The sequence below is a fragment of the Mobula hypostoma genome, chromosome 4 (genome assembly GCF_963921235.1).
Source record: "Mobula hypostoma chromosome 4, sMobHyp1.1, whole genome shotgun sequence".
Classification (NCBI taxonomy): domain Eukaryota; kingdom Metazoa; phylum Chordata; class Chondrichthyes; order Myliobatiformes; family Myliobatidae; genus Mobula; species Mobula hypostoma.
The window spans coordinates 97,758,970-97,781,743 of NC_086100.1; the positions used below are offsets into that span (position 1 = coordinate 97,758,970).

At 42.1% G+C, this 22,774-nt stretch overlaps 1 protein-coding gene across 2 annotated transcripts in view; it reads left to right on the top strand.

The window, feature by feature from the left end:
• Positions 1-22,774, top strand: part of farp2 (FERM, RhoGEF and pleckstrin domain protein 2) — a 222,700-nt gene that overhangs the window by 12,029 nt on the left and 187,897 nt on the right. The window contains exon 3 of one of the 2 annotated variants that reach the window (XM_063046243.1): positions 22,264-22,368. In XM_063046243.1, the coding sequence (XP_062902313.1) occupies positions 22,264-22,368 (105 nt within the window). Of the gene's footprint in view, positions 1-22,261; positions 22,369-22,774 lie in introns of those variants that run through there. The other variant, XM_063046244.1, reaches the window with a different exon arrangement.

Consider the following 22,774-nt stretch of genomic DNA (forward strand, 5'->3'; position numbering starts at 1 on the left):
TTAAATATTGGGTGCCACGATAGCATAGTGGTTAGTGCATGCTGTTTCAGCTCAAGGTATTGGAGTTTGGAATTCAATCCCGGCATCCTCTGTAAGGAGTTTGTACTTGTGGAATATGTAGGTTTTCTCTGGGTGCTCCTGTTTCCTCTCACAGTCCAAAGACGCATCATTTAAATTGGTCATTGTAAATTGTCCCGTGATTAGGCTAGGGTTAAATTGGGGATTGCTGGGCAGCATAGTTTGGAGGGCCAGAAGTGCCTATTCCGTGCTATATCTCTAAATAAACATAAACAAAATAAATATAAATTTATTGTGTTTATAGGTTGACCCGTGATTCCTAATCACACAATCTTGCTGCTTTCCATTTGGGTGTTGCCTCATTCTCTCAAACATATTAAGTTTGAACCTGACTGCTACCAGTGCACATCACTTATTTTCAGAAAGATATTATTTTTAAAAGCTGAAATATGTGAACTATTTCTAGAGTAGGAGCAAGACAAGATGCCTCTTGCTAATGCAAAGTAATTTTATTGCTCTCTCTCGCTCACTCTCTCTTGCACTTTCCTCCTCCCCCCCCCCACACACACACACACACACACACACACACACAACTTTCTTGTGATTGAATGGACAAGAGATTCGGCTAAGTTTTCTTTTAACTGTATTGGAGAACTGCTGACTTGATGGCTGTGATTCGCAGCTCCAACTAACCTTGAGGTACAGATAAAGTATTCCAGAGCATAATAGATTACACAGAATCATATTGCACCCTCTGTTGCTATCTCCACTCTTCCCTCTTGCACCTGACTATCTGCTTGTCAAATCCTCCTTGCTATGGTCCTATTGCTTGCTAACTTTGCCCCATCCATCCTTCATTCATTCAAATATCTTTCTTCCTTTTTCAGTCCAGATGAAGGGTCCTGACCTGAAACATCAGCGTCCATTTCCCTCCACAGAAAATTGCTGACCTGCTGAGTTCCTCTAGCAGTTCTATTTCTTTTTTGCTGCAGAATCCAGCATCTGCAGTGTCTTGCATCTCCAAACTGATTGTCCTATGTTATTTTGTGACCAAGCCAAGAATATCATCCATTTGACTACTGATTGACACTTTTATGCGGAAAGTGGCCCATTTGATTGCAATTGACAGTGAGTTGGCTGTAGGAATGATTGTTCTGAGAGTGGGAAAGGAGAAATGCTGCATGCACAACTTTTTAGTGCTAATTTTTAGTTTACACATCAGGGTTCAGGTTCAAAACTTTATTTTGGGAAAACTTGCTGTATTTGTGAAAGAAAAAAAGTTTTGTGAACTGGCCAAAAACTAAGAACTTATGCAGTGGCAGGGGCAAAAGGAGCCCAAATTAAATAAGAGGAACCTTTGAGCATAACAAGGAAATGTGGGAAATATTATCTGAAGTTTAGCCAGCACTACTATAATTAACAAATATTTGAATTTTGGATCTGTTAGATTGATAAGAAGCATGATCTTTGTCCAGAAGAATATGGTAACTGTTTATCTGGTGCAAACTATATTGCATATTAAGACATTTCATTGAGCCCAGCAGAAAATAATGCAACATGTACCTTGGCATATTGAAAAGCACACTGCGAATTTTGTTCATTATGACACATGGCTCTTGCTGATTTCTCATTGTGATTCATGGGCAAGTTTTCAATTGGTGCTTTACTAATCCCAGTTGGTAGGTAACAAGTTTTGTCTTGCTTTGCAATTCGTTTATTTACAGGAAGTGAAATTTGATATCTTCATAGTTTTCCATTGTTGATTATAAATTACCTGTGTATATTAGCAAATTTCCCAAATTTTAACCATGGGTGTATCTGTAGGAGGAGAGGTGGTTATCTTGTGTTTGATTACATTGTTCTGTCAAATAATCTTTTATTCTCTGGAATAATTTATCTGTATCTCAAGGTTAGTTCGAGCTGCTAATCACAGCAGATGAGTCAGCAGTGCACTTAAATGGAAATTGTGTGGGTGTTATCTGTTGTCCAGCTACCAAACCTACTGTATTTCTCAATTCTCATTGTATTCTGTATTACCAAGATGACTTTTTAGAAACTTTTTAGGTAGGAATTGGGGCACTTTTGAAATGCTGTAACTTTGCAAACACTAATGAAATTATTTGTTTTGCAGCTCAAATTACAATGTGGAGGAGTAAAAGTGAGCAGGTGATGGTGACTCCGGGGAGGGGAATGAAGTAAGAAGCTGGGAGGGGAGGGGTATAAGAGCAAGAGGGCTGAAGAAGGTGGAATGTAGTAGGAGAGGACAGTGGACCATGGAAGAATGGGGAGGAGGAGGGGAACCAGAGGGATGTGATAGGCAGATGAGGAGAAGAGTAGGAGTGAGAGGGTAACCAGAATGAGGAACGGTAAAAGAGACACAAACATAATCTAGTATAGACATAAATTAACGTAACTGATATCAAATAACCATAACTAATATTCAGAGGAAAAAGAAATATAGTCTGAATAGTGTTAGGGTTTCCGGGTTAGTTCAAAATGTTAAGACAGTGTGGAAGAAACTACATTGAACTTGAGGTGTGAGTTTTTGGGTACAATATCTTTTGCCTGATGGAGTATCAAAGAGGGCTTTGCCCAGGTGGTTGGGGTATTTTAGTGATGGATGCTGCTTCCTTAAGATGCTGTCTCTTCTAGATGCCCTGAACAGTGGGGAAAACTGTACCTATGATGGAACGGTCTGAGTCCACCACAATCACCATCAGCACAGGTGCACCACAAGGCTGTGTGCTTAGCCCTCTGCTCTGCATGCTTTAACTTATGACTGTGAGGCTACGCACAGCTCCAAAGCAATGTTTAAGTTTGCAATGACATCATAGTCGTTGGCCGAAACAAAAGTGGCGACAAATCAGCATATAGGAGGGAGACTGAAAGTCTGGCTGAGTGATGCCACAGCTCTCACTCAGTGTGAGCAAGACCAAGAAGCTGATAATTGACTTGAGGATAAGGAAACTGGAGTTACGTGAGCCAGTCCTTATCAGGGGATCAGAGGTGGAGAGGGCCAAAGAAAGCGTGGACAAAAAGTTTTGGATATAGCCCAGCCCATCATAGGTGAGGCACTCCCCAACATTGAGCAGATCCACAGGGAGCACTTTTGCAGGAAATCAGTATCTAGCAATGAAGATTCCCATACAGGCCATTGTCTCTTCTTGCTGCTGCCATTAGAAAGGAGGTACGGGAGCCTCAGGACCCACTCCACCAGGTTCAAGAATAGTTGTTACCCTGAACTTGAAACAGAGGGAATAACTTCACTCACCTAAACACTGAACACAACCTATGGACTCAAGTTTTTGATAGTTATTTATTTATTTATTATTTTTATATTTGCACAGTTGTCTTTTGAACATTGGTTGTTTGTCAGTCTTTGTGCTTTTTCCTGATTCTATTGTGTTTCTTTGTATTTTCTGTGAATTGCCTGCAAGAAAAAGAATCTCAGGGTAGTAAAGCTTTGGGTTCCTTTAGGCTGTCATGGCTGGGAGAGGCAGTGGGGATAAACTCCTACCTATTAAATGCTTCCAATGGCGTGCATCTCCAATAGCCTTGTACGACTAAGTCCAGCTCCAGGCCTTCACATGTGGCAAAGGAGTGTGACTGTTAGCTTAAAATCAGTCACTCTGGGCAGATGGGGCTTGTCAGCTGTGGTAGGCAGCTCATCTTGGAGAAGAAAAACTTTGATCTCAAACCTCTGCTGCCTTGTGGCTATACCCACTCATGGGAAGGCTTCAAGAGTAAACCCCAAGGAAAAATCCGGAGCTGGAGTCCCTTAGTTAGTCTTGTGTTGAGTTCAATGCTGACTGGCAACTCCTATGGCACCGGTAGTGCCAAACTGTATCGGTCTGTGCTGTTCATCAGCTACGTGGAGAGGGTGAGTCTGCTGTAAGGTAACAGTTTGCTCTCCATATCATACTGTACTGCCCTGGCTCTTGTATCAACTTATGGCGCTGCACCAACAACGTAGGCAGCTAGGATGCAACATCTGTGGTTGACCCCAACCAATGGAGTGCCACCCGTCTGTACTTTGATAATAAATTTACTTTGAACTTTTGAACTTTGTACCTTATATTTCTGTGTATTGAACTTCTAATACCACACCTTAATGCAATGAGTCAGAATGTTTCTGTACTACATACCAGTAGAAGTTTGCCAATCTTCAATGATAGTGTGAATCATATGAAACTGGTGAATTCCTCTTCCTAAAGTCCATGGTCAGTTTCCTAGTTTTGCCGACAAACCCAAGGAGGTTGTTACAAGCATCACTCAACCAGCTGACCTATTTCACCCCCAGCCACAACTGTGATTCTGTCAACAACAGTGATATTGCTGGTGAATTTGTAGTGTCTCCCTGTCTCCCTGTCTCCCTGTCTCCCTGTCTCCCTGTCTCCCTGTCTCCCTGTCTCCCTGTCTCCCTGTCTCCCTGTCTCCCTGTCTCCCTGTCTCCCTGTCTCCCTGTCTCCCTGTCTCCCTGTCTCCCTGTCTCCCTGTCTCCCTGTCTCCCTGTCTCCCTGTCTCCCTGTCTCCCTGTCTCCCTGTCTCCCTGTCTCCCTGTCTCCCTGTCTCCCTGTCTCCCTGTCTCCCTGTCTCCCTGTCTCCCTGTCTCCCTGTCTCCCTGTCTCCCTGTCTCCCTGTCTCCCTGTCTCCCTAAACAATTGTACCTTTCGTCAATACTGAGTATGCCATTTAAACAATCACTGTTTGTGTTCAAATAAAGTCTGAACCTCTGAGGTCATGCCTTCGAGAAAAGCAATTTGGAGTCAGGTGTTCCAATCGATGAGATTGGTGGTGTGGATTGTGGAGGTGCCCTGCCCTATTTAAAAAAAGACACATGAAGTCAGGTTACTGACAGTCTGCTCTTCTCAAGAAAGATCTGTTTATGTGTACCATGTCTCAATCAAACCAACTTTCAAAGGACCTTAGAAGAAGAATTGTAGAGATGTATGAAACTGGAAAAGGCTACCAAAGCATTTCTAAAGACCTGGGTGTTTATCAGTCCATAGTAAGAGAAATTGTCAACAAATGGAGGAAAATCAGTACTGTTGCTACTCTCCTTCGGAGTGGGTGTCCTTTAAAGATCGCACCAAGAATACAATGTGCAATGCTGAAGAAGGTGAAAAAGAGCCCAATGGTAACAGCAAAAGACCTGCAGAAAGCTCTAGAACTTGCTAAAATCTCTGTTCATGTGTTCACTATAATAAAAGCACTGAACAAGAATAATGTTCATGGAAGGACACCACGGAGGAAACCACTGCTTTCCAAAAAAAAACATTGCTGTATGTCTCAAGTTTGCAAATGACCACCTGGATGTTCCACAGCACTTCTGGGACAGTGTTCTGTGGACAGATGAGACAAAAGTTGAACTTTTTGGCAGAAATACACTTTGCTATATTTGGAGGAAAGAGGGCACTGCACACCAACATCAAAACCTCATCTCATCTGTGAAGCATGGTGGAAAGAGCATCGTGGTTTGGGGCTGCTTTGCTGTCTCAGGGCATGGACAGCTTGCAGTTGTTGTGGGAACAATGAATTCAAAATTGCTTTAAGACGTTTTACAGGAGAATGTTAGGGTAGTGGTCTGTTGCCTGAAGCTTAATAGAAGTTGGATGATGCAACAAGACAATGATCCGAAACATGAGTAAATCAACAACAGAATGGTTTAAAAAGAAGAAAATTAGTGTTTTGGAATGACCAAGTCAGGGTCCACATCCTAACCCAATTGAGATGCTGTGGCATGACCAGAGATACTGTTCATGCAAGGTATCCCAGAAATATTGATGAACCGAAACAGTTTTGTCTGGAGGAATGGTCTAAAACTCCTTCTCACCATTGTGCAAGCCTAAACAGCAGCTACAGGAAATGGTGTCAATTTCCTTTGAGCCGGCACTATTTTTTTAAGAAGTGCATTTATTGTAGTGCTAAATTTATGTGCATGAGGGTTGATGTTAAATTGCAGAAGGTCATGATGGAAATTGATTGAGATTTGCATATCAAGTTAATTTCTATCTATGCTATAGTTTTAATGGTTTTAGTCATAAACATAGAGTTTACTGCACAGAAGCAGGTCCTTCAGCCCAAATGATCCATGTGAATGAAAATACTCCATCCAAGCTAGTCTGTTTGGCCCATAACCACCTAAATCTTTCTAGTCCTTGTACCTTTCCAAGTGTCTTAAAAAATATTATTGTAATTACCTCTACCAGCAGCTGATGCCATCCTTTTGTGTAGGGAAAAAATGTTGACCTCAAGTTCTTGTTAAATCTCTCTCCTCAAACCTGTGTCTTCTAGTTCTTGATTCCCTGACTCTGGGGAAAAGGAGTGAGTGCTATCCATAGATTCAATCTATGTCCCTTATGATTTTGTGCACCTCTGTATGGTATCCTCTCAGCCTTCTATTCTCCAAGGAATAAAGTGCTATACCTCAGTACCTTAAGTCCCATCAAATCTTGATCATTCTTTTTCTCATCCACTCTCCTTTTACCCCTTCATTAACTCTTCATAATGTACTACGGGGAAATTCAATACCATACTTAAATATGTTTCTACTTGTAGGGGAAATTTTGGTTCTGGCTCTGACTGACGTTGAGTTGCAATTAAAAGTAAAACTTGCAATCTGGGACGCCAGGTAGCACCATTGAGCCCTCTGAAGATGTCGTGGGCTTATCAACGAAACATCAAAGAAGGAGGGTGCCCACCTGATGACCCCGATGACGTACCTACCCTCCCTCCTTGTCACCACTCCAAGCCCACTGCCAACATCGAGAGTGCTGACTTACTATAGGGATTGAAACATCAAGTCCTAATAGCTCTACTAGCCATGATCATACTGAATGGCGGTGCAGGCTCGAAGGGCCGAATGGCTTACTCCTAAACCTATTTTCTATGTTTCTATGTTTACTAATTACCAGATACATTTTCATTGCATTGGCACCACTTAAATTTGGCCTTTAATCTTTTTGGAGCTTGCTGTGTACAAATTGGATGCATTGTTATCCCAATGGTTCACCCAGAGAAGCAAAAGACACATTTAGTTTTAACTTGTTGTATGTTTTCAATGAACCATTTTTCCATATGTTTGAAAGCAATCCAGATCAGCAGTTATGCAATGCCATTTTTGTTAACCACTTGATTTTCTCGAGCTTTCTGGCGTTCCAGAAAACTTTGTTTTACTAATTTGTTTTCTCTTGGATTTAAACAGATTTTTAGCTTGTTTCTTAACTCTCCACCCCGCCGCCCCCCCCCCCCCCCCGTCCTCTGCTCTCTCCCTTCTTCACCTTTCTCACTGACCTGGAGACTTGACAAAGGAAAATGTCTGTGAAACAAAAGTGTGGCATTGGCAATTAAAAAAAATCATATCAGTTCATTAAACTGCGGAGTGTTTTTGGGAGGTTGTGGTCGTTTGAGGTTTTATTGATAGTCACTCAAATCTTTTGGATTAATGTTTCCATTGTATGTCCTCTGTAACAGATCTATGCCACGAGTATGTGAGAAAGCTGTGGGAGGCTGACTGGCTCTTGCTATTGTTCATTCAAGTACCAATCAGAACTGAATGCTAATTGGAACAGAAAAATTACATAATAGTTTCTGAATTTTTTGCATAGTTGAATCTGTTTTGGAACAGTTACTGGAATAGTCCATTTTAGCCCTTGAATCGTTTTTTTGAGATTGTACAGTGTATATGTGTGGTCTGCAATCTAACTTAAACCAGTTTAAATCTAAATAATTGGATTTATTCACAAACAATTTATTCACAAAAATCTGGAAATCCAAGCAACACACACAAAATGCTGGAGGAACTCAGCAGGCCAGGCAGCATTTATGGAAAAAAATACTGTCGACGTTTCTGGCTGAGACCTGAAATTTCAAGGATGTTTCTGTCCTGCCGAAGGGTCTTGGCCCGAAACGTGGACTGTACTCTTTTCCATAGATGCTGCCTGGCCTGCTGAGTTCCTCCAGCATTTTGTGTGTGTTAATTAGATTTATTAATTTCAAAATGAAGAATTATTGCAGCATCAGTTGTCAGTTCTGGAAGGTTTTGAAATTTGCAGCATAGCTGAGGTTCAGAAATGATTTCTAACTTTTTTTTCTAAAGGCTTAATTAACTCTTTTAACAGTGTCTTTTTCATCCTGGAATCTCCAACCAGTGGAAACACTTTCTCTCTCTATCCAATCAATTTTCCTTGGAAATTGATCCTATTACACCTCTAAACCTATTAAATTCCAGTGAAGACAACCCTAATTTCTATATTCTTTATGTAATTTGACTCTTGGAGTTGTGTATCAGTTAGATCTATAGAACCATTTGTGTGTTTGTAGCTTTGACATTCTTATTCCAATCCTACCCATTCCCCAATTTGTTAGCCAGATTTAAAACCCAGCATTCCACGGAACTATAGACTAGTAAGTATAACATCTATGGCAGTTAAGTTAAGCGAGGATTCGAAGGAATAAGATATACAAGCATTTGAAAAGACATTTTGGCTTGGGATAGCTTTGTGTGTGGGAGATAATGTCTCACAAATTTGAATTTTTTTGAAGAAGGTTGACAATGACAAGGCGGTTGACGTGGTTGATATACACTTCCAAGCCTTTGAGGTTCTATGTGGTATGTTAATAAGAGCAGACCATGGGGGATCCGGGCACCACTAAATAGTTGGATACATAATTGGCTTGACGATAGGAAACAGGTGGAGATGGAGGTTGCTTTTTGGATTGGAGGCCTGTTACCACTGGTATTTCTCAAGGCCCATTGCTATTTTTTTTCAACTATATCAGTGATTTGGACAGAATGTACAGGGAATGAATAGTAAGCTTGCCAGTGATCAAAAGGTGGTGTAATTGACAGTGAAGGTTATCAGGATTTACAGAGCGATCTTGATCAGCTAGGAAAGTGGGCTGAGGAATGGCAAATAGATTATAATTTGGATAAGTGTGAGATGTTGCATTTTGGGAAGACAAATTAGGGTCCAGTTTTCATGTGAAGGGCAGGGCCCTGGATACTGTTGAAGAATGGCATGATCTAGGAGTTGAAGTGCCTGCTCCTCTGAAAGTGTGTCTGGGTTAGACAGAGGGATAAAGGCGTCTTTTGTCATGTGGTCCTGCATAAGTCAGGATATAGAGAAGTTGGAATAATATGTTTAGATTATGAAGACACGTAGTCCCCTTTTATTGTCATTTAGTAATGCATGCATTAAGAAATGATACATTATTTCCTCCGGTGTGATATCACAAAACACAGGACAAACCAAGACTGAAAAAACTGACAAAACCACATAATTATACATATAGTTACAGCAGTGCATAATACCATAACTTGATGAAGAAAGTCCGTGAGCACAGTAAAGTTCAAAGTCTCTCAAATGTCCCACATCTCACGCAGTCGGGAGAGGGAAGAAAAACTCTCCCTGCCATGCCGACCACAATCCGACTCTGAGTCATCCGAAAACTTCAAGCTCTGATCAGCTCTCCAACACCGAGTACTGAGCGCCATCTCTGTCCGAGCGATTCGACCTCTTTCTTGGTCGCCAAAAGCAGGCAAGGCCGGGGATTTCGAGACCTACCCTCCGAAAGATTCCCGACCACACAGTTGCAGTTATATGTGACGTTATTGAGGCCACATTTGGAGTTGAGGAGATTTAGAATGATTTTGCTGATACTGGAGGGACCGTGGAATGGAGAGAAGTTGAATAGGTTGGGACTTTTGTTCACTGCAGTGTTGGAGGATGAGGAATGATTTTAGAGAAGTACAGAATTGAGGGGCATAGACAGGGTGAATGTGTGGAGTATTTTTCTCAAGGTTGGGAATTATGAACTAGAGTGCACAGAGTTAAATCTTGTGAAGAGATTTAATAGGGACTTGAGGGGCAACTTTTTCACCTTGAGGGTGATAAGTATTATTGAATGAGTTGCTAGAGGAAGTGGTTGAGGAAGGTATATTTACAATATTTAAGTTATTTGGACAGTATATGAATAAGAAAGGTTTAGAAAGATATGGGCTGAACGCAAGCAAATGGAACTAGTTTAGATAGTAAACTTGGTCAGTATTGTCCAGTTCAGCTGAAGAGCCGGTTTGTGCGGCTTATTTTATCTATTGCTTGCTTTTAGTGTAGAAAATGCATGTTCATGTTTGCCCAGACTGAAATTTACTTATCAACAGTTCACCCCATTCAATTTATATTTTAAAATTTCACCTGGTGTTGTTGGTAGACTTAGCTTTGAATTTAATTGTCTTAAGTTTATCAATGGGGAATAACAGTGATTGGCTTTACTGTAGTAAGCTACTTACTGTATCCTTCCAACTTGAGTACCCGTTGTCGCACCCTACTTGTCCATTTTCCTAAACAAGTCAATAATTTCAATTCTATCAAACTTTAGATCAGAATTTTAAGTGTTGGTCTCTCTATAATTGTTGTCTGGATGTTTCTCTGCTTACTACCTTAATCATGTTCACTGTGTTTTTGATCTTCCCCTTACAAATCCATTCTGCTTCACACTTCACTGCATGTTTTGATGTACATGTGACAAATAAAGTTAATCTAATTTCTCAATGTTAAATTATAATCGTATATTTCTCAACACTGTATTCTATCTCACTTTTTTTGCTCATTCTTCCAATTTTTCTCAGAGCTTCTGCAATCATATTGCTTCCTCAGTGCTACCTACCCCTCCACCTATCTTCATAGCATCTGCAAATTTTGCACAAAGCCATCAATTCCATTATCACAACGTGGCAAACAATGTGAGAAGTGGTGGTTCCAATTCTGGCCCCCTGAGGAACAACTAGTCACTGGCGGCCACCAGAAAAGGCCCCCTTTATTTCCAATCACTGCCCCTTGTCTGTCAGCCATTCCTCTATCCATGCCAGTATCTTTTCTGTAACACCATAGGATTTTATCTGGTTAAATAGCCTCTTGTTTGACACCTTATCAAATACTTTCTGAAAATCCAAGTAAGTGGCATCCACAGCCTCTCCTTTGTCCACTCTGCTGGTTACTTCCTTGAAGAACTCTAACAGATTCGTCAGGTAAGATTTCCTTTTACAGAAACCATGTTGTCTTTGATTTATTTTATCATTAGTCTCCAAGTACCCCGAAACCTCATCCTTAATAATAGACTCCCAACACTTTCCCAACCAATGAGGTCAAGCTAACTGGCCTATAATTTCCTTTCTTTTGCCTTCCTCCCTCCTTAAAGAGTGGAGTGGTATTTGCAATCTTCCATTCCTCTGGGACTATCAAGAATTACTTGATTCTGGCAAAGGTTATGACCAATGCATCCGTTATCTCTTCAGCAACCTCTCTTAGAACTCTGGGAAGTAGTCCATCTGGTCCAGTTGACTTATCTCCCTTAAAACCTTTGAGTTTGCCTAGCACTTTTTCTTTGGTAATGGCAATGGCACTCACTCCTGCCCCCGGCACTCATGGAGCTCTGGCACACTACTAGTGTCTTCCACAGTGAAGACTGATGCAAAGTACACATTAAGTTCATTGGCTTTTTTTGACATTTGTATCCCCAGGTATTTGTGCTCCTCCACCATGTCCACCCTGACCCCCTGGATGGAAACAGGGGTCACCGGTACCTTAGCTCTCCTCAGGTCTACCACCAGCTCCTTAGTCTTTTTCACATTAAGCTGCAGATAATTCTGCTCACACCATGTGACAAAGTTTCCTACCGTAGCCCTGTACTTAGCCTCATCTCCCTTGCTGATGCATTCAACTATGGCAGAGTCATCCCAAAACTTCTGAAGATGACAAGACTCTGTGCAGTAGTTGAAGTCTGAGGTGTAAGTGGTGAAGAGAAAGGGAGACAAGACAGTCCCCTGTGGAGCCCCAGTGCTGCTGATCACTCTGTTGGACACACAGTGTTGCAAGCACACGTACTATGGTCTGCCAGTCAGGTAATCAAGAATCCATGATACCAGGAAAGCATCCACCTGCATCGCTGTTAGCTTCTCCCCCAGCAGAGCAGGGCGGATGGTGTTGAACGCACTGGAGAAGTCAAAAAACATGACCCTCATGGTGCTCGCTGGCTTGTCCAGGTGGGCGTAGACACGGTTCAGCAGGTAGACGATGGCATCCTCAACTCCTAGTTGGGACTGGTAGGCGAACTGGAGGGGATCTAGGTGTGGCCTGACCATAGGCCGGAGCAGCTCCAGAGCAAATCTCTCCAGGGTCTTCATGATGTGGGAGGTTAATGCCACCGGTCTGTAGACACTGAGGCCGCTGGGGCGCGGCGTCTTTGGCACAGGGACGAGGCAGGACGTCTTCCACAGCACAGGAACCCTCCGGAGCCTCAGGCTCAGGTTGAATACATGGTGAAGTACTCCACATAGCTGAGGAGCACAGGCTTTGAGCACCCTGGTACTGACACGATCTGGTCCTGCAGCCTTGCTTGAGTTGAGACGTTGCAGCTGTCTTCTCACCTGTTCAGCTGTGAAGCCCACCGTGGTGGTTTCGTGTGGGGAAGGGGTATAGTCATGAGAGCAGTGTGGGGGACTGTGGGGGACTGTGAGGAGGGGTAGGAGGGAAGAGTGGAATATGTGTTGGTTGGGGCCGACAACAGATGGCTTATGTGTGGGATGGGCAGGGGCCACAATGTCAAATCTGGACAATTTAGTGGACAATTTGGGATTTTGCTCCAATTTAAACCCCGCTCTAATCCCCTTTAAGACGCCAATGTGTCCCGCCCGTATAGGACAGCCTTGTGTAGTCAGGTTGTCACCGCCAGCCTTGGGAATTTCTTTGCCAGGCTTTTGTACTTCAACACCGACAGTTGTCTGGATGATTTCAGCGTCATTACAGACAGCAGTAACCGAACTGATGGAATATGGAAGAGAGAGAGAGAGGTTGACTGTAAAACCCGCGCACAGAGAAAACTGATAGGTCTACTTATTTCCGGGATATTGTTTATAATTTGCGGGCATCAGGAAACCGCTATCAATATACGGGAGACTCCCGGACCTCCCAGAAGAGGTGGGATGTCTGGCTTAAAAGCCATATGGATAATATTGTGTGTCTTGCAAGGGGAGAGAGCATTCGAAAGTTCAGAGTACATATATTATCAAAGAATATATACTAGAACAACCTTGAGATTTGTCTCCTTACAGGCAGCCACAAAACAAAGAAACCCAATGTAACCCATTAAAATAGACCATCAGACATCCACTGTGCAGAGTAAAACAAATCATGCGAACAATAAAAGTAAGTAAATGACGTTCAGAACTGAAGTTCATGAACGTGAGCCCACAGCTATGAAACCAGTAACAGCCAATCCAGGAGCTAGTCAGTTGCAGGCCACAGCCTCAGTTCAGTGCAGGGACAGGGAAACCTCACAACCTGCGAGCTGAACACGGCCCGCCCTCCTCCTCTGTCCCTGACACATTGACCTTTTCAGTCTGGCCTGGCACTTAAATCAGCCAATCCTCAGGTCATTCCTTATTGTCGGACCAGGGCCCTGCCACTTTGTTAAGCTTTTGGGCCTAGGCCCCACTGCCTCTGTTCTGACGCTTTGCATTGGCTCCAAGTCCAATCCTGTAATGGCCATACATTGGCCTGTTCCTGGCTGTTGGGCCCGGACCCGGACCCCACCACCTCAATTTAGCCCATTCATGCCATGCTGCAACCGTTCTGCACTTGCCCAACTTCAGTTCACACCACAAAACTGCCGGGTCTTACAGGTGGTTCAAAACTCAACACCAAAAAGCGGTTACAAGCTAACGATTGCAGTGAATGTTTACCAGTAAAGGTGTGATTAGTAGAATAGTTAGTAGTGTTGTTTGCTGCAGCAAGTTGCATTTCACCAGTGTTGTCTTAAATGGGAGCAAAAAATGTATTTAAAAACGCAAACACGAGGAAATCTGCAGATGCTGGAATTTCAAGCAACACACATAAAAGTTGCTGGTGAATGCAGCAAGCCAGGCAGTGCCTATAGGAAGAGGTACCCAGTCAATGTTTCGGGCCGAGACCCTTCGTCAGGACTCATGGTCCTGACAAAGGGTCTCAGCCCGAAACGTCGACTGTACCTCTTCCTATAGATGCTGCCTGGCTTGCTGCGTTCACCAGCAACTTTAAAAAATGTATTTGTTTTTGTTCACATTTATTCTGTATCTAAAAGGGTTGTTTGTTGCCCAAATGAGTACAGGTTGATTATCAAACATTTTAAAAAAGCAGTGACAGCAGTCCTTATAGCTTAAAATCTGGACCTGAATTACAGAGTTTGAATGTTGTGGTTTCTGCACTTTGTAATTTTAACTCTGATTTGGGAGTTGGTGAGAACCTTGTAAGAGAAACAGTGCTTGACTTCCATAATCAGATAATGGGCTATTATTGATGGCCTTTGTTGCCTGTTTGCATTGGCAGGAGTTCTCAATTGACCCATCAGTGTCAAAGAAAAAAAATATATATTCTTGATCTGTTCGTTTTCACATTTGGGTTATGATAATCAATTCTACATAGCTTTAACTTAAAATCGCATCTTGTGTAGGCAGACTAATTAATTTGTCATTTCTTTTAGATCTTGGGCTTGGTAAGAGCTAGAGTTGCAAAACTAAGTGAGAACCAGAATCAGGATTTTACTGTAGATCTTGGCTATCTCTGTACACATCAGATCAGCTTTTAAACTGTTTAAACATGTGTGACCCAATTGGGTATCAATGCAGAACTTGCTACTACATCAATTCCCCCTAATTCATTGGTCCCTCTGTCAAGGAGTAGTGCTGACTGTGCCTATCATAGTGTAGTCATGTGTGACTGTGCATGTCCAGGCTAAAGGTGTTGCATTAAGACCTTTGAGTCTGCAGCTGGAAGGTGTGCCATTGACTTGGACCAGGTGTTGGCGTCTTGGGTTCTGGCACTGACACCTTGCTGGGTACTTAACACTTCAGAATTTGAACTGACCAGTGTATTTTTGTTACTGAACATCAGAAATGAGATAACTAGAAGTAGCAATTTATCCCCTTGTTTTCTTTGCTATTCAGTAAAATCAGGGCTGATTGTTTATTTCAGCACCACATTCCTACCCACATATTTCCTGATTCCTTTTGTATCTATTATGCATGAAATTTTCTTGCACAGTTGCTATTTACTTAACAATAAGATAAACCCTGGAGAAATGCTGTCCTGGTAGCTTTTTGTCTGATTGCCAACAGTTACATTCCTGTAAAGCAACAAGTATTGAGTACTGTTACATGAAATACACATACCAACTAAATCTGTAGGGATGTTTATTGTAGTACTGTCATTTGAAAATATATTGACTCTTCAGCCCCAACTCCTCCCAATAAACGGGGACTTGTGGCCCACATACTGTTTTGTTGAGTATGAACAAATCACTTTCCCAAATCAGAATGTCTGCTGCCTGTAATTTGCTTCTTGGCAACATTAGTTGCTGACAATTGTCAGTGAGCAATTTCATATTTGACTTTGGTAGTTTTATGAGCTTTCTTTGAAATATTAACACAGTCCGAGCTATTCTTTACAAAAACTGCTCAAGCTCTGTCAGATTACACGGGGATCGTGACTGAACAGTCCTTTTCAAGTCCAGCCACAAATTCTCAATTGGATTGTGGTCTGGACTCAGACTTGGCCATTCCAGGACATCATTAACTTTGTCATTTTAAAGCCATTCTTGGGTAGCTTTGGCTTTATGCTGAAGGCCATTGTCTTTTTCTGTTGATCAATGTCAAAAAAAGCCAAATTAAATCTACTGTGATTCAATGTAAAACAATAAAACATGAAAACTTCCAAGGTGGGGTTGGAGGGGGGGGAACGGTAAATACTTTATATAGGCACTGTACATATTGGCCACAAACAATAGATATAAAAAGGGAAGAACTGTGCATAGAGATTCCGAGTTTGTATTTAGTGTCCTTTCTCGGAGCATTTGTAGAAGGGAGAGATTTGCACAATGTCTCTGCTGTCTTTTTTGCTGCAGAATTTGGGAGCATTAACTATTTGGGTGAAAGTACATAACTTGGAAGGTTGGTGGTTGTAAATTCAACACCATCAAATGCAATTTCAGAAATAAAAAGATCAGGCCAAATTCACAAAATGAATACATGAGTTTCTCATGAAAAGAACTTGCAATTTAGCTTTGAGCCCTATTGTTGAATGAATATGTAACTGGTAACCAGAGGGCAAAAACCAAATTGTTCTGTGGGTCAATCAGCATATGTGTGGTTGGGGATTTGGTCCAAGGAAAGAATTGCTAACTTTTGGGTTGTATCATAATATGATTGAGTTCAGTTTCAAATTTGAAAAGGAGAAGCTGGTATCAGGTGTATCGATATTTCAGTGGAACAGGGGAAATTACAGTGGCATGAGAGAGGAACTAGCTCAAGTCGATTGGAAAAGTAAGCTAAATGGAGGGATGGCAGAGCAGAATTGGATGAAGTTCCTACAAGAAATAAGGAAAATGCAGGAAAAATATATTCGAAGAAAAAAGAAAATCATGAATGGAAAAATGGCACAAATGTGGCTAACGAGAGAGGTTAAGGCAAAAATAAAAGCAAAAGAAACAGCATACAAGGAAGCAAAAATTAGTGGGAAAAATGAATGACTGGAAGACTTTTAAGAACTTAGAGAAGGAAACCAAGAAAGTCATTAGGAAAGAAAAGATGAATTATGAAAGGAAGTTGGCGATTAACATAAAAAAGGATACTAAGTTTTTTTAAATATATGAAGAGTAAAAGAGTGACAAGGGTAGATACGGGACCGATTGAAAATGATGCTGGAGAAATTATAATGGATAACAAAGAGATGGCGGAGGAACTGAATGAGTAAGTTGCATCAGTCTTCACAGTGGAAGACATGAGCAATATACCTGATAGCCAGAGGTATTAGGAAATAGAATTAGGTACAGTCAAGATTACTAGAGAGGAAGTGCTTGGGAAGCTAAGTGGACTAAGAATAGATAAGTCTCCCGGTCCAGATGAGGTGCACCCAAGGGTTCTGAAGGAGGTGGCTTTGGAGACTGTGGAAGCATTGGAAATGATCTTCCAGGAATCAGTGGACTCTGGCATGGTTCCGGAGACTGGAAGGTCGCAAATGTAGTTCCGCTATTTAAGAAAGGAAGGAGGCAGCAAAAAGAAAATTACAGACCTATTAGTCTGACATCGGTAGTTGGAAAGATATTGGAGTCAATCCTCAAGGACGAGGTTATGAAATACCTCGAGGTGCATGACAAGATAGGCCGAAGCCAGCATGGTTTCATGAAGGGAAGATCCTGCCTCACCAACCTATTGGAATTTTTTGTGGTAATCTCGAATAAGATTGACAAGGGAGAGGCTGTGGATGTTGTGTATTTGGATTTTCAAAAGGCCTTCGATAAGGTGCCGCATGTGAGGCTGCTTAATAAGATGAGAGCCCATGGAATTATAGGAAAGATATTGAAATGGGTGGAGCATTGTCTGATAGGCAGAAAGCAAAGGGTGGGAATAAAGGGATCCTATTCTGATTGGTTGCCAGTTACTAGTGGTGTTCCGCAGGGGTTGGTGTTGGGGCTGCTTCTTTTTACGATGTATATCGACGACTTGGATTATGGATTAAATGGTTTTGTGGCTAAGTTTGCGGATGACACCAAGATAGGTGGAGGAGCAGGAAATGTTGAAGAAACGGAAAGGTTGCAGAGAGACTTAGTCAGTTTGGGAGAGTGGGCAAAGAAATGGCAGATGAGATACAACGTTGACAAATGTACGGTTGTACATTTTGGAAGAAGAAATAATTGGGCAGATTATTATTTAGATGGGGAGAAAATTCAAAAATCGGAAGTGCAAAGGGACTTGGGGGTCCTCGTGCAGGATACCCTAAAGGTTAACCACCAAGTTGGATCAGCGGTAAGGAAAGCGAATGCTATGTTGGCATTCATTTCAAGGGGAATAGTGTATAAGAGTAAGGAGGTGTTGATGAGGCTCTATGGGGCATTAGTGAGTCCTCATTTGGAATACTGTGTGCAGTTTTGGGCCCCCTATCTTAGAAAGGATGTACTGATGTTGGAGAGAGTTCAGAGAAGATTTACGAGGATGATTCCTGTAATGCAGGGGCTAACCAATGAGGAGCGTTTGTCGGCTCTTGGACTGTATTCATTAGAGTATGGAAGAATGAGAGGGGATCTCATAGAAACATTTCGAATGTTGAAAGGGCTGGACAGAGTAGATGTGGATAGGTTGTTTCCCTTGGTGGGTGAGTCTAGGACAAGAGGCCATAGTCTTAGAATTAGAGGGTACCCAGTTAAAACAGAGATGAGGAGAAATTTTTTTAGCCAGAGGGTCGTGGATTTGTGGAATTCGTTACCACATACAGCTGTGGTGGCCCGATCACTGAGGGTGTTTAAGGAGAAGATTGACAGGTTAATTAGTCAGAGTATCAAGGGATATGGGGAAAGAGCTGGAAATTGGAACTAGATGGGTGAATAGTTTAGCTCATGGGGGAGCTGGGGAGCAGACTCGATGGGCTGAATGGCCTACTTCTCCTTTGTCTTGTGATCTCATGAACTTTATGTTAGGACTATTATTCAATCTTCCCCTGCCCCTCCATAGGTGCTGCTTGATCCACTGAATTCTTCCAAAAGGTTTTTTCTTGCCCCACATTCCAGAATCTGCTGCCTTTTGTGTCTTTAAGCCAAGTGTGGATTGACTGAATATGTGAGCAATATTTTGGAGGATTTAATGCCCTTTGAATTGATTCCTACACAATAAGAGAGATGAGTAAATGCTTTAAGATTTGCATTTGGTTCACAATGAAAGCAACAAATTCTCTATTTTTGACAAAATTTAAAATGGGATCTTATGCAAGGCACATTGATTAAATTGCTAATCCATTGCTCTTAAATGATGATGACTGCACACAACAATGAGGATGGGCTCAATCGCTCGAGGGAATTGAGACCATTTTTTCCTCAGTTGCCACAAATTTACAAAGGATTTATAAAATTCCAAGATATTGAAGGGCAACATTCCTATATGTGGAGTAAAAGGAAGTGGTAATCTGACTTGGCTGAAAGACAGCATAATGTAAGAATAATGAGTATTTATAGAATGCTACTGACCATACTTCGTGGAAGCCCAGTTCCATGGACTGATGGCAGCAGTGATTCCTGACATCCTGTATCCTTTGAGACTTGGGCTTTCGACAGAGTGCAGTGCAAGGTACTGGAGAGACTGAGCAATTTCTCTTCGTCCTGCTACCCTGACATTAAAACACATTGTGTTCCATGTGTACACTACATAGAAGCCGAGGAAAGGACATATAAGGTAGCAAAAGTGAGTGGGAAGTTGGATGATTGGAAGCTTTTTTAAAATCCAACAAAAGCCAACTAAAAAAAGCTATAAGAAGGGAGAAGATGAAATATGAGGGCACACTAGCCAAAAATATAAAGCAGGATACTAAAAGTTTTCTTCAGTTATATAAAGAGTAAAAGGGAGGTGAGAGTTGATATTGGACCACTGGAAAATGATGCTGGTGAGGTAGTAATGGGGGACAAAGAAATGGCAGATGAACTTAATGAGTACTTTGCATTAGTCTTCACTGTAGAAGACACTAGCAGTCTTTCAGAGGTCCACGAGTGTCAGGGAGCAGGTGTGCGTGCCGTTGCTATTACAAAGATGTGAGTGCCATTGCTAGGCAAACTCAAAGGTCTTCAGGTGGATAAGTCACTTGGGCAAGATGGGCTACATCTCAGAGTTCTGAGAGAGGTTGCTGAACAGATAACATGTGCATTTGTCATTAGCTTTCAAGAATCACTTGATTCTGGCATGGTCCTGGAGGACTGGAAGATTGCAAATGTCACTCCTCTCTAAGAAAGGAAATCATAGGCTAGGCAATACACACGAATGCTGGAGGAACTCAGCAGGCTAGGCAGCATCTATGGAAAAGAGTACAGTCGACATTTCAGGCCGAAACCCTTTAGCAGGACTGGAGAAATAAAGCTGAAGAGTAGATTTAAAAAGTGGGAGGAGGGGAGAGAGAAACACAAGGTGATGGGTGAAACCTGAAGGGAGAAGTTGAAGTAAAGAGCTGGGAAGTTGATTGGTGAAAGAGACAGAAGGCCATGGAAGAAAGAAAAGTAGGGGAGGAGCAGCTGAGGGAGGTGATGGCAGGCAAGGAGATAGGTGAGAGAGGGAAAAGGGGATGGGAAATGGAGAAGGGGGGGTGGGTGGGGGGGGCTTAACAGAAGTTCAAGAAATCAATGTTCATGCTATCAGGTTGGAGGCGACCCAAATGGAATATAAGGTTTTGTTCCTCCAGCCTAAGTGTGGCCTCATCACCACAGTGGATATCAGAATGGGAATGTGAAGTGGAATTAAAATAGTTGGCCACTGGGGGATCCCACTTTTTCTGGCAGGCGGAGCATAGGTGCTCAGTGAAGTGGTCTCATAAGCTTTGTAAAGATCTGCGTACATTATGTCAAAACCCTAGGGATGCATTTCTGCCCAGTTCTTGTTCAATGGCTCAATCTAATATAAGAGAATGTATATCGTATACAACCTGAAATTCTTACTCTTCACAGATATCCATAAAATAGAATAAAAACCCAAAGAGTGAATGATGGAAAAAATGTTAGAAACCCCAATGCACCCCTCCCACAAGCAGCAGCAAAAGCATCAACCCTCCCTCCAACCTGCCTCAGAAAAAGCATAAGTACCCCACCACCCACCATGCAAGCAATAGCAAAGCCCCCAAAGAGACCATGATCTAAAGTCCACCAAAAACTACTGTTCATCCCAACACCTCAACATCCCACAGGCTTTCTCTCTCACTAACCGGGGGGGGGGGGGATGGGGGGGGAGATATCACTCCTGCCAAATCCAGAGAGGAGGCCAACAACTCACTGTTTCAATGTAACAGTCTGCAACGTCACTTATTTTTACAGCAGCATACACTGCTGTCTTGATATTTCAATCTCATGAGGCAGTGAGTGGGTGGTGGGGGGGAGGCCTTTTCTGGTTGACTGCCGATGGCTAGTGGTGTTCATCATGGGTCAGTGTTGGGTCTGCTACTTTTCACATTGTTTGTCAGTGATTTAGATAATGGAATTGATGGCTTTTTGGCAAAGTTTGCAGATATTATGAAGGTAGGTGGAGGGGTAGGTAGCGTTGAGGAAGCAATGCAATTGTAGAAGGACTTGGCCAAATTGGAAGAATGGGCAAAAAAGAGGCAGATGGAATACAGTGTTGGGAAATGCATGATGATGTATTTTGGTATAAGGAACAATAGTGCAGAGTATTATCTAAGTGGGGAGAAAATTCAAACATCAGAGGTGCAGAAGGACTTAGTCCTCATGCAAGACTCCTGGAGTCTGTGGTAAAGAAGGCAAGTACAATGTTGGCATTTGTTTCAAGGGCAATAGAATATGAAAGCAAGAAGATAATGCTGAGGTTTTATAAGACACTAGTCTGCCACACTTGGAGTATTGTCAATAGTTTTGGGCCCCATATCTCTGTAAGGATGTGTTGTCATTGGAGAGAGTCCAGAGGAGGTTCACGAGAATGATCCCAACAATGAAGGGGTTAACATATGAGGAGCATTTGGCAGTTTTGGGCTTGTACTCACTGGAATTTAGAAGAATGCACAGAGATCTCATTGAAACCTACTGAATGTTGAAAGGACTATCTAAGGTGGATGTGATGATGATGTTTCCTCTGGAGAGGGTATCCAGAACTAGAGGGCACAGTTTCAAAATTGAGGGGTGATCTTTTAGAACAGAGGTAAGGAGGAATTTTTTTAGCCAGAAAGTAGTGAATCTGTGGAATGCTCTACCACAGTCTGCAGTGCAGGCCAAGTCCGTGAGTATATTGAAGTGGAAGTTGATCGTTTCCTGATTGGTCAAGGCATCAAAGGATATGCGAGAAGGCAGGTGCATGGGGTTGAGTGGGATCTGGCATCAGCCATGATGAAATGGCAGAGCAGACTCAATGGGCTGACTGGCCTAATTCTGCTCCTGTGTCTCATGGTCTTGTACTGAAGTGCCAACACAATGGTTCTTTTAACCCTTTACTGTTTTATTTTAATTCTGCTTACTCAATGTTCAGAGGAGGCTTCCATAAAACCCAAGCATTCTCTTTGATTCTCAACTATTGATGCATTTATAATTATGAAGCTTAGTCCTAATTAACCTGTCTTAAAATCCCATTTAAGTTGTTCTCAGAAATGTCAGTGGAACATTCAATGTTAAAGCTACTTTATAAACACAAGTTATTATTTGCTGTGGGAATGATTTTGCTGATGATAGATTCTTCTTCCACAGCAAAAAGCTTACGGGCAGGCCCTGATGGATGAAATCTGCCAACGCCTCAACCTCGTTGAAAATGATTACTTTGGACTGGAGTTCCAGAACAACCGGGGGAATGAGGTATGTAGATCGGAGGAGACAATTCCCTTAGTTGGACGTAGTGTGCTAATGGTGTTGGTGGGGTTTAATGATTATATGCAAGAACCTTGTGCTTAATTTTGTGATGGGTACCTTTGTGTGACTGCTATTTGATTTTTTTTGTTGGGGGTATAGAGCATTGTTGTCCTATGTGGTTTATTCTGTTAGTTTTTTTTTGTTTTCCAGTATCTTCCTGTGTCATTTTGCTAATTCCTTTTCCTCTGACATTAGAAAATGAGAAAGCGATCCGCTATACTGCTTTAAAAAGGATCAGTACTCATTTGTGGTTATAACAATAGAATTATAGGAAACAGACAAAGTCAGGGCAATGGTCATTAGTGGAATGCTGTTAGACTGCAAAGGGGCAAGAAGTTGACATCCATGAGAA